This window comes from Condylura cristata, unplaced genomic scaffold (genome assembly GCF_000260355.1).
Source record: "Condylura cristata isolate star-nosed mole 26May11 unplaced genomic scaffold, ConCri1.0 scaffold00010, whole genome shotgun sequence".
Taxonomy (NCBI): Eukaryota; Metazoa; Chordata; class Mammalia; order Eulipotyphla; family Talpidae; genus Condylura; species Condylura cristata.
Window position 1 is genome coordinate 51,056,462 of NW_004567111.1, and position 12,906 is coordinate 51,069,367.

A 12,906-nucleotide genomic window follows, 5' to 3' on the forward strand; every position below is an offset into this window, starting at 1 on the left:
TCAAGCACATCTTATAGCCCGGCTTGGTGCATAAGTTTGCGCTGTCCTGCTGGCTCAGGCCCTGGCTGCGCAATGTGATGAGAGTGACTTTGAGGCTGCGTTCAGACTTAGCAAGAGAGAATGCTGGATTCAACAGTCATGGCAGCGGGGAGGGGAGGAGCCCATAAAACTCCACAGAGAGTGCCTCTGGGACCATGGAGACAGAGCAAATATCAATATATTTAAGCACTCGTCTGGTGTCATAATGACTCCAAGGTGCTCTGCTGGTGGCCTCCTGAGCGACTTACATCAAGTTGTCTGGCCACAGAGGGATAACTCTGTAAAGGGAATTGCAACATTATTTGCTTCTCCGCCCAGACCGAATATATCATTGACCTTTGCTCCTCTTCTAGAAGCAAATACCTGAGCCCAGAGACCCACACTCCCCTTCCCAGTGTTTCTGAGCCTTGTAGAGACGGAAAGGGTATGTGAAAAATCGTAGACATATAAATGGCTATTAGCCAATGAGTGACATTGATTGTGCTTTGGGTCTGTCAGTAGCCAGGTCACAATTATTGGAGATTTCCAGTTTGTGGTGAGTGAGTAGAGGTGAAGCGTTGCAGAAATCTTTGCCTTGGTGTACAGAGGATGGCTTATCGAAATGCCTATAAAAGTAGCCAATTATTTCCTTTCCCAGAAGTGGCTCAGTGGAAGGTTTTATGTTCCTTTTATTTCTTGCTTCCTTTCTCTATTTATATGTATGTCTTACTTCATGGCAAATTTGGAGGGTATTTAACTATTATATTTGACATAAAAAAATAAAAGGAAAATATATAATTTCAAAATAAATCTGGAAAAAAAGTTGTGATGATTGGAATGCAGAGGTTCTTAGCATTTTTTCCCCCTACACCAACACAACTAGATTTTTCCCCCTATGCTAACACAACTAGAAGTGGAAATGTGCGTGCTCATTCTCTTGCAAGTCCCCAACCCCATTGCAGTGGAACTCCTCAGTTACAGGCTCTCGATAATTGATAACTCTGGACTAAATTTTTGACCTTCAGTCTCTTTGCTATTAAAGCAATAAGAAAAGGAAGAAAATCAGCTGTGATGTGACAGTTTCAATAAAGCCTAAATATATGCCCTTAGGACAGAAATTTGGGTTAGGTCTGCAACTCTATGTTTGTGTACATTACTAGCTCAGTACAGTGGGTAGAAATGCTTTGAAAGAGAATTGTTAGAGCTTCCCTCCATGGAGGTGAAAATGTATGACAAGGCACTTCAGAAAAGGAGGTTTGGGCCCAGACAAATGGTACATAACCGGGTTCTCTGAAGATCTGATTTAATCCAGAGATGACATCTGGGCAGCTGAGACGTGACGGGCAGCCCATCCTTGAGGTGATTCCCTGTTAGCATCATTTCCCTCCTTTAAGCTCTTGAGAGAAAATGAGCATAGGACGCTCCCATTGTAGTCATTGGAGTGCAGACTGCACTGAATTTAAGTGGGCTGCATCAACCTGTAGACTCAACGCAGCCTCTGGAGATCAACTAAAACATGTAGCCATCCCACCTCATGGGAATGTTGTCGAGAACTTTCTGGGTACTATGAAAAGTCAATCCCATATATCTGGGAGGGATAATCAGTTGCTTCCATCTGAAAGAAGACTGCAGCAAAGATAAACCATACATTGAAATCATTTATTTTTTGCCACATTGGGCGTCATGCTGAAGCCATCTTCTTCCTTTTCTGTGACTGAATCTGTAGAGATGGTGGTGGAAGGCAGTAAAGGTGGGACCACTTCACTGGGGTCCAGTCACACCCATGACTCTCAAATCTCAGTGAACCGTCAGAACTACCAAGGGTTTGTTTCAAGGCAGAATGCCTTCATTCTTTCCTCTCCTCTGACACTGGCTTGTGTTGGCTTCTCTAATTATCATGTTTCTCACCATGACATCTCAAGATCAAGTGATTCCTGGTTAAGGAACAGAAGCAGAGAGTTGTCTCATTCCCTATTGGGACCTAGTGAAAACTGGTAATAAAGTCAGGGACAACTCGGCCCTCCCTGGTGGCACAGCGGGGTAAAGCACAGCACTAAGAAGCTTAAGTTCACTTCCGCATGAGTTCGATCCCCGCCTGCCCCGGAGGAGATCCACATGGCGTGGCAGACCTCTCCTGACCCACCTGCTGCTCCCCTCAGCAGTGTACTTCATCAATCTGCCTGTTCTGCTCCCCACTCTGTCCCTGCTGAATTCTCTCACCCTCCGCATCTCTGGTCTGTACCCCAGTTCTGTATGAATAAATAAATAAATCTTTAGAAAAAAAAAATCAGGTACAACTCAGCAGGTCAACACTGGAGTAGAACCTCGCTGGACATGTAAGGAAAGTCTTCTATGAGACAGCACTTATATTTTGCTCTATCAAGGTCATGAACATCCTGCCCTACTGCACTATTTGGACATGTTTGTCTAGGAAATTATTTTTGTTTGTATGCTTCTGCACTAGTAGGATGGCTCTTTAGTAAATATGTGAAACTGTTGTTTGAAAAAGTAAATAAAATACAGAATCCACCCCCAGAAATTATGATTCAGCAAACCATATTTGTGCCCTCAAGCCACAGAAGAGGCACAGACTGACCCAGGAACGTTCCATCTTGTTGCCCAGGAGGGTAACAATATGTTATTTCCAGTATTTCATGTTATTACCTCTATGTTAGCATGAACAAAGGTAAAAGTAGTCAATAACTTTCACTTTTTAGTAACCAAATCTTGTGCTGCATCTTTGTGGGCATTTTTCATTGTTGATGAAATAAACTCGGTATGATTTGTTTCTCAGAGTCTTCCCTGAATGCCCTGGGCGAGATAATCCTCTAGGCCTTGGGAAGCTTCTCTTTTTTTTTCTCCTCCTGGGACTACCAAGGGTGCAGATTTGTACACAGAAGCCAACAGCGAGAGGGGAGGGAAGCGAGGTCTTTGCCAGGCAAATCTTGCTTCATAAAGCTCATAATCGTCAGGGGGGTGATGAGTTTATAGCGAGATTTTTGAAAATAAGAAGAAAATCCTTCTTATTGATTCTACTGGTAATTTCTTTTTATGAGTATGGAGTTGGGGAAAATCAAATCTGTCTTTTAGAGAGATCAAATTTCAATAGCTTGCTTTTCAGGTCAGCCTGGTCTCATAGTAGCCGAATTGACTTGGATAACTTGGGAGGCAGCAGATTTTGCTATTGCTAGCACAAGTGAACGAGGAGATGGGTGATTTTCAAATATAGCTCCTATTGTTTTCTCAAGAACACCGCCTTTGTTGGATCAGTTAGCTTTGAAAGTATAAGCTCTCTCACTGCTTTGCATGGAAGCAAGCACTTCACAGGCAAAGAAAAGGCAACTTGAGCTTTGCACCCCTGCGCCATCCAGGTGTGGCTTCGGGGTCTGCACACACGGCTGGTTCTAACCAGGTTCACAGGAAGGCTCGCGACTCAAAATGTCACTCCATTCTGACCACCTCATCCCATTGGTGAGTGTGGGGTCCCCTGCCCTACATCGTATGATACGGTCAAACACTCGTGAGCTGACACAGAACAGGTAAGACTGACTTATCTCAATTTACTAGTCGCTGATGCTGACTGCCCAGGGAGGACACAATTCAGGGTCCTGAGGAATAGCAAGCAAGGGCAGAGTGAGCATGCAGGGCTGAGAGGGCTCATGATGTGGCTATAATCAGTAGGCCTGTGGGTCTCTTTGAAGCTCAAAGATGGGAGTCAGCCCATGAAATACACCTTAGATCAGGCCTTCCCTGGTAGCACAGTGGGTTAAAGCACAGCACTATAAAGCAATCACAGCCACTGCAGTACAAGTTTGATTCCTGGCCTGGAAGGTGACCCACATGGCACAGCAGACCTCTCCTGACCCGCCCACTGCTCCCCTCAGCAGTGTAACTCATCAATCTGCCAGTTCTGCTCCCCACTCTGTCTCTGGTGAATCCTCTCACTGCCCCTGCACTTCTGGCCTGTACCCCAGTTCTGTATGTATAAATAAATATATCTTTTTTTTTAAAGAAATACATTGTAGATCTTACAATATAGCCTCCAAGATCAACTCTACCTTTATTTGGACATATTCACTGGACTACGGAGCCCTGGTTTCAAATTTGACTTTGAACTTTGTCAACTATCAAAGTGGAAGGGGCACTATCATCTATGCTAAGATATACATTGTCTGTGACATTTCAGAACAAAAAGCACTCTACACAAGAGTCAGTCCCAGGTTAGACAGTCACTGTCTCCTTCCTGAGCAGTGCCCTGCTCTGCTGCTCAGTTCTTCTGTATCCTGATCATTTTCCCACAATTGCAAAAATCTTGCAGACTGATTGGATTCTTCCAAACCAGTTTTTTTTTATCTTATTTTTACATTTGAATACTTCAGCCTCTAAAATGTCCTATAGTCTCTACTGAAAAAAAAAAAAAAAAGTGGCCCTCCGTGGTGGCACAACACGTTAAAGCACAGCACCCAGAAGCTAGCCACTAGCCACAGCAGCTTCAGCAAGAGTTCGATACCTGGCCAGGAAGGTGACCCTCATGGCGCAGCAGACCTCTCCTGCCTCGCCTGCTGCTCCCCTCAGCAGTGTACTTCGGCAATCGGCCTGTTCTGCTCTCCACTCTGTCTCTTGTGAATCCTCTTACTGCCCCTACACTTCTGACCTGCACCCCAGTTCTGTTGCATAAACAATTAAATCTTTAAAAAAAAAAGTAAGCAAGAAAGGGCATTTCACAAATCAATTTACAGTTCATAAGTTTGCTCATCGGGAAGCTAGTTCCAGTTCAGTCTCCAGTTCACTGGGGGAAGGGGTTGCAGCCTAGACTACTGTGGGATCCCTTTGTTGGCCCCGGGGCCAACAACCAGCTGCAGCAGGTGCGGCAGCTAATGGCTCACACCTGCAGCTTTCCCATGAGGCCCTCCCTTGGGTGGCTGGAGCCCACTTGCCACAAGGTGCATGCAAGTTGCCACTTCATGCACTGTCACTCAGAGCTAAGACCTGAGATTGTGGGGAGGAGGGAGGAGAGAGAGAAAAGCCCACTTCCCTAGTTTCAGGGGAGGTCAAACTTCATTGTCATTTGTGCCCAGGAAGCTGCCCAGACTTCTTCAGAAGCTGCATCCTTTCCCCAGCTTCTCCCTTTCCTAGCTTCCCCTTTTTCTAGTTCCTTTCCTTTCACTGCATTCATGCTTCTCCGGAGACCAGGCCCTCCATAAATTACATGAAGCTGTACTTGGGCCTCTGCCTCCAGGGAACCTGACCTAAGGTTATCTCTTCACAGCTGGAAGTAGTAGAAAAATCAATACTTATAGTCCCTTTTATAAGCCCTTTCATTTTCCTAAAATGACAATTTTGAAACTTTATTTTGAGTATAAAAGTAATACATGTTTATGACTAAAAACTCAATGCCACAGGGTATAAAATAAAGCACAAAAGATTTCAATGCATACCTCAACTCCTAGCCCCATTTAAAAGGTAACCATTGTTCCCTTACAGTATCCTTTCAAAGCTTGTCTACATATACACACACATATATATAGATACACATAAATATATACTTTACATAAATTATATCAGATTGTTCATGTTATTCAACAATCTGCTTTCTTTTCACTTCATATGTCATGAAATTCCTTCCATTAGCAATACAAAGAGATCTCCACACATGACCAGTGCTCACACAACTCATCCAAATAGGCAAATTCTCTGTGATGGGCCCGGCCTATTTCTTCCTATAAAAATGAAAGTGAACACTTATGTGAAATTTTATTTTGCCAAGTGAACACTGAGAGCTTGGTTTGAGAAGTTAGTTATTTCCCACTTGATATGCCTAATGAAATGAGCTTGATGATCCAAAACAACACATGAAATTAATGGCAAAGGCTTTAAGGCCCTGTTACTCACCTGAGGGAAACTCAATGGTCCAAACAATGGATTATAGCTCCTGAGAACAGTGTTTAACTAGGTCTGATTATGTTCTCTGTCATGCACAGCCACAGAACCACATGCCAAGTAGTCAATGTTCTCCTCAATATTTCATGTGTGAGAGTGTGTGTGTGTAATTAAGGTACAGCAGGCAATGACTACAAGACAGTGGCAGGATGTTACAGAAATTACAAAATGTATTTTAAGATATGTAACAAAGAATAATGTACAATCTCACCCCTCTTAGGAAAGGTGCTATAAAACAATAGCACAACAAAATATAACAAATGTTGTTGAGATGTGGAGAAATTGGAAGCCTGCACTCTTTCAGAGGGCCTATAAAATGGCAGTGCTGCTATGGGAAACAGTATGGAGTTTCCTTAAAAACAAAAACAAAAAAAAGCAGGGCTCTCCCTGGTGGCGCAGCGGGTTAAAACACAGCACTGAGAAGCTAAAGCCACTTCAGCATGAGTTCGATCCCTGCCCTGGAGGTGACCCACATGGCACAGCAGAGCTCTCCTGACCCGCCCGCTGCTCCCCTCAGCAGTGTACTTCATAGATCTGCCTGTTCTGCTCCCCACTCTGTCTCTGGTGAATCTTCTCACTGTCCCTGCGCCACTGGCCTGTACCCCAGTTCTGTATGCATAAATAATAAAAAAAAAAAAAAAAAAAAGCAGAGCTGTCCCATGAACCAGCCATTCCACTTCTGGGTATATACCCCAAGGAAGTGAAAGATAATTATACACTTGTGTTCATGGCAGCCAGAGGTGGAAGCGACTAAGTCTCCATGGAGGGAAGAAGAATAAACAGGATGTGGCATATGCAGGCTGAGGCATGAAGCCACAGGAAGGAAGGAGTTTTTGACACCTGCTACAACACGGGGGTGAAGGGGGGGACCTCGCAGACCTGCAGGCGAGTGAAATAAGCCAATGACCAAAAGTCGAATCCTGTGTGACTCCACTCCTACGAGGTAGAGAGAGCAATCAAATTTATGCAGACGAAAAGTAGAAAGGTGGGTGTCACAGGTTGGGGCCAGGAGAGAAAGGGGGTGATTGTTTAATGGGTACAAAATTTCCATCCTTAAGATGAAAAGGTTCTGGAGCCGGAGGGTCACCATGGCCGTACAACAGTGTGACTGTACTTGCTGTCACCAAGCTGTGCACTCCAATGGTTAAGATGGTAAATTTTATAGATGTGCTTTTTACCATGATAAAAAATAAAAGAATGTATTCCTTTTCCTTGTAAGCCTCCCCAGAATGATGGGATCACCATGTGGAAAAGCCGGTAGGTATGGAGTCCTGCGATCTTCCTGTGTATGCAAAACGCCACAAATGCTAAAACCAGCCTCCTTCTTAGCTCAGACTAGCTCTTTTTGACCTACTTTCAGCTTTTGGAAACAAAATAAGACACAGACTCAGTCAACACAGGAACCAATCAACCAAAAAGGGGGAAGGTGTAAGTACGCAGATATTTCTAACCCCACAGACACTCTAAAAGAAGAAACCAAGAAGACACCATGAAAGCAGCCATCATTACAGAAAAGGGATCAAATGTATGGAGTGTGGGCCCCGCTGTCAGGTTGGAATCCTGGCTCTGTTACTTTTAGGATTTGTGAGACCGTGGACTGAAGTTCTCTGTGCCTCTGTCTCCTTGTTTAAATGAACTTCAAAATGTATTTGGCACACAGCAAGTGGAGCATATAAATATTGTCTAACTAAGACAAAAGGGCCTTTCATTCATACTATTATGCTGTGAGGGCTGGACCACTACGCTGCTAGGTAGTGGGGAAACTGAGGCTCAGAGAAGTCACTCCACTTCTAAGTATAGTTCTTCAGAATCTCAACCCAGTTCTTGCTATTCTGTATGCATCTCCCTCTCTCTGCCTCTTGAGAATCAACAGTAGGAACCAGGCAGCAGGGAGTTGGTGCAGATGCCCCATAATCACCATCCCCAACAACCTACGGCCTGACATTCTCCTACCACTTTTGTACTAAGAATAGAACCTACTTGCCTGAGAGAGCCCTGAACAGTCTGTATGCAAGTTTGAGACCAACACAAGCCCCATTTGTGGGCTGTCATTTCTCTTGTCGACTCAGTTGCAAGAAGACTGACCCACCCAGTGTTGTGACTGCCCCACTCTTGTCCAGATCACTGCCAGTGTGTTAGTTCTTGATGGGAAGACAGGCTAGTGAAAAGTGATTTGAAAGTATGTGTTGGGGTGTTTGGAGGGGTGCGGGGAGGGGCAGATAGAAGAGGGAAAGAAAGTGGACCATGGTGTGATTTGTATTTGAATAAGTAATGTCGTACAAAAATTCAGAAGCACCAAAGGTTTTCAGTGTGAGCTGAGCCTCTCCCACTCCTGCTCCCCGCTGTCCAAGCTGTTACCAGAGGCCCTTCCCCTCCCCCCCACGGTGATTAGTTTCCTGTGAAAAGAAGGAAACCCTTAAAGCAAATGAATTTGTTCTTTAGGGATTTGGTTCAGATGGGTGACAGACAGATCTGAGGTGAGCTAACCTAAATGCTGGTGGGCATCTAGGATGTGGGGAGGTAACCAGAAAGGTGCTTCTAAATGGGGCCCACCTTCCTGCTGGGTGACTGTTGGGGGGGTGGTTGTTGTCTGCCATGTCTTCTCTGGGCTGCTTCTCTTCTCCATTAGTGTGAACCCCAGATCACAGTTGCTTTGAGTTTCTTTATCAGCCTTTTGTGAATCAAGCTGGGTGCCTCCACCCCTTTGTCCCTACAGAAGATGCCAGTTCCTTCATCTGTGCATAGACAGGGTCAGGACTCTTGTGTGCTCTACACTGAGGAATAATAAGGATCAGCATCCAAGAGCTTCCCCACCCCCGCCTCATCCTTGTTTTCTCTTCCTTCCCCTTCACTTTCATTTCAATTCCCCACCCTCAAGAGCACAATAAATGTGTACAGTGAGCGATGCCTGGACTTTCAATGGATTTATGATTTATGGTTATTCATCTTATTATCTAAGTGGCTTGGCCAGGTAAAATATTAAGGCACCACTGCCATTATAACCTTGTCTTCCATGATCTCATTGGCAGCTGGTGTTGCCATGACAACTGGGCTGGAGAAACTGGTACAGAGCTTCAGTGGAAGATGATGAGAACACTGGTGTGTGTGTGTGTGTGTGTGTGTGTGCGCACGCGTGCATGTGTACTCTGTGCTGACTTCCTATCATGTGTCTCTGTTGCAAGAAGCCATGAATTTCTTAGTCCACACCTTCTGCTTCTCCTTCCAACTTGGTCAAATTAGCTGCAGGGTTTAAATCAATTGCAAGGAAGCTTTGAAAGATGATTTCTTTGTGTGTGTGTGTGTGTGTGTGCGCGCGTGTGTGTGTTTTCCAGTGGCAAATTGGATCCAGGGACACATAAGAAATATTTTAGAAATGGAAAACCTAAGTGAATTAAGCAAGTATACTTACTTGATGTCAGTTTTAAAAACACCTTGGATCTAACTTATTTATCATCTTTATGTAATTTCCTTAAACTAATCATAGGAAGTTAGAGCTGGAAGGACCTTCATCCTCTTCCTGTTTGGGTGCAAAAACTGAACAGGAAAGGGGAGAAATTGGGAAGAGATAAAAGCATGCAAAGTTCTCAATTAAAGATAAGGTAACAGGGTCTAATGTAAATCTTGGTGAGTGTAGTTGATAACATTGTACTGTGTAACTGAAAATTGCTAAAAGAGTAAAGCAAACTAACCAAAATAAATAAATAAACATGCGGATGTTACACATCAATGGGTGTGTGATTTACTAGATGGTAGGCATGTTTTCACAATGCCAAGTCGACCCTTGAAATCCATATTCCCTGATTCAGTCAATCTCAGATCCAAAACACACACTGTATGTATTTGGGCACCTAACTAGGCCTATGGTGGTTGCATCTGTACATGTACAGCTTTTTTTTCTTGTCATTCCCAAAACAACACACTATAACAACCATTTACACATCATTTTCATTGTATTAGCTTTTATAAGTAATCTAGAGACCATGTAAAAGTATACACAAGCATGTGCACAAGTTATATGCAAATACCACCCCATTTAATATAAGGGGCTTGAGCATCTGTGGATTTTGGTATCTGAGGGTCCTGGAGCCCATCCTTCCCACATGGAGGGGTGATTGTATGTGTATGTTAAATCACTATGATGTAAATAGATTTCCAAATATCTTACAATTTTATTTGTCAATTATACGTCAATAAAGCCGAGGGAAAGAGAGGTCCAGTGACTGCCCTTACACGGCATGCCAAAAGAGTGTGGGCTCTGGACTCACACTGCCTGGCCTCAGATCCTGGCTCCACTGTTTGCAGTGACTTCAGCCAAGGTACTTAACCCATGTTAGTCTCATCTCATCTTTAAAATGCGGACAAAAGTAAGAGCAACCTTACAGGTCATTGTAAGGAGAAGTGAGATAATCTGCAAGGCTTGTAACATATTAAACCCTTAATAAATTTTGTTGATATTACCCCAGGTCACACTGGAGATCAGCAGCAGAAATAGGACTGAAATCCAGCTGAGCCAACTTCTACTTAAATTGAAGCTTTTTCCCATTAACCCCACCCTTTGTTTCTTTCATGTGTGTGTTATTTGTTTTCCGGAGGAAAGTGGAAACCCCCAATTAGACAGGGTTTTCTTTTCTTAAAATCTCCTATGAAGAAAAAAAAGCTTTCCTGCACTGTTGGTGGGAGTACAAACTAGTTAAACCACTCCGGAAAACGGTTTGGAGTTCCCTCAAACTGCTAAAACTGGAGCTTCCATATGACCCACTCCTAGGTATCTACCCAAAAGACACAGAAACACTGATTCAAAAAGACACCTGCACCCCTATATTTATTGCTGCAATAGGAAAGACATGGAATCAACCCAAATGCCCAAGAGTAGATGACTGGATTAAAAAGATGTGGTACATATACACAATGGAATATTACTCAGCAATCAAAAAAGATAAGCTCATACCTTTTGCAGTGACATGGATGAAGCTGGAAGGGATCATGCTTAGTGAAATAAGCCGGAAAGAAAAAGAAAAATACTAGATGGTTTCACTCATAGCAGGAGCATAAAGGACCGGTGTGTGTGTGGGGGGGGAGGTGGAATAATGAACAACTATGTACGAGAGACATTTTATAGGGGTGGAGTGGGGAATGGGATTAAAAAGGGTGGGGGGAGTGCACGGGACTATGGTGATGGCACACAGGTGAATTGGTGATTGGACATCCATGGGATGCAGCTGAGATGGGAAAAGGTACAAAAAGATGTAAAGATAAATTATTATAATAAAAAAAATCCCTGTGAAGCATATATAAGGAACACACCAGGTCCTCTGTGGACTTTATTGGCCTGAGGCTAATCATAAACTTCATGCATTCCTGGAGCATTTATTGAGTGGAAAACACATGGCTATCGTGTAGGAAAAGAGATGAGAAGAATATTGACAAGGGAAGTGAACAATTTTTGATCATCTCATATGAAATCAAGTATTTCTGTTAAGTGCTTTATAAATGTATCTAATCATGACAACAACGCCACGAGGTGAGTATATTCAATCCCATTCTACAAATAAGAAAACTAAACCTGAGTAGCTATGCACCACACCCCTGTTCATATGATAGGTGGAGAGAGCTAAGTCCTCTCCATCCCCTTACTTCAATGTGCGGCTGCCTTTCCGGTAGTTCAGAACAATTTCTCATCCCTCTGTGAGCCAAAAGCATATTTCCTGAGGCAGTGAGAGGAATTCAGTGCAGACTGACATCTCTACCATCACTGACACAAAGCAGAGTATTCAAAGCACTGTTGTGTAACTCTGGGGTTCTAAAATATTCTCCCTGCTAGCTGGACAGGCATTGAATGTCACACCAGGCTGGATGATTTTGCAGAATGCTACTTGTTTAAACTTCCTTTCATCACTCTGTCAGGAATAAGAGCAATGTAGAGGAACCTTGCAGTCCTGTTCAGAAGAGCAAGCTGTTCTGGGGAAATTTAAAGCTATTCTGAAGTAAAAACATACCCACTTGGGAGAGGAGTGGTGATCTCATATCCTAGATAATGAGGCCATCAAATCAGCTGGTCTCTACACACCTTATGTAAGAGTGGCTGGGTCTCTGGATGAGTTGGGCAAACCACTATAGAATTTAGCAAGGGGTCCCTCCTTAACCCAGATGGAGGGATGAAGGTGAGATGCAAGTGGGGGTGCCTGATTTCCCATAGGGCAGAGCCAGAGGGGCAAATGAGTTGGCACAGCAATCAGGCTTTAAAAAAATAATTTACACTGTTTATCTATTTGGACTTGGGGGTGGCGCTAGGGAAAGGCGAATGAAGATTTGGACAAGGCATAGAGGCCCTCCCTGGCACTGTATGAAGATGCAAAACTAGTGGGGTAAGTCTAGAGACTGACTCCCCTCTGGGGTAGGAGACCCAGCCCTGCCTCTTGCCAGATGTGGCACTGGGGCTGTGTTACTAGCCTGACTCACTGCACCTGCTAGAAATCTGTGCCTCCTCTGAGTTACTGAGCACAAACTATGTAGAAACTCAGACAAGGAGTTAGACTATAGTCACTAGCGAAAAGTCCGTAAGACGGATAAATCGCTTCACCGTCCTCATCTCTGTCATGTGATTTTCTAAGTAACCAAATTCTAGGAATAGGCGTCGCGATGCCATCTTTGCGTCCCAGCCAGACCTAGCAGGCATGTAGTTCTCAAAACCACGCTGACACCCAGTTTCAGCCCGCGTTGACTAAGCCGATCTCGACCACAGCCGGCCGGGTCCTCCCTCACCCAGCCCCAGCCTGGACGCGGCTCGCTCTCCCACGCAGGCGGGAGACGTTCCCCTTCCGAGGGCTCCGGAGGTTCGGGCTGGGAGACCCGGCCGCATTCCCCACGGAGAAAGCCTGGGGGCCCGCGGCTCTTACATAACTGGGATGATGTAACCGGGGCGCTCCCGAGGGCGGGGCGGGGCCCGGC

At 44.4% G+C, this 12,906-nt stretch overlaps 1 protein-coding gene across 1 annotated transcript in view; it reads left to right on the plus strand.

The window, feature by feature from the left end:
- The first annotated feature begins 1,701 nt into the window (after nucleotides 1-1,701).
- Nucleotides 1,702-12,906, plus strand: part of DHRS12 (dehydrogenase/reductase (SDR family) member 12) — a 45,262-nt gene continuing 34,057 nt past the window's right edge. The window contains exon 1 of the mRNA XM_004680342.2: nucleotides 1,702-1,841. Coding sequence (XP_004680399.1) covers nucleotides 1,702-1,841 — 140 coding nt within the window. The remainder of the gene's footprint in view (nucleotides 1,842-12,906) is intronic.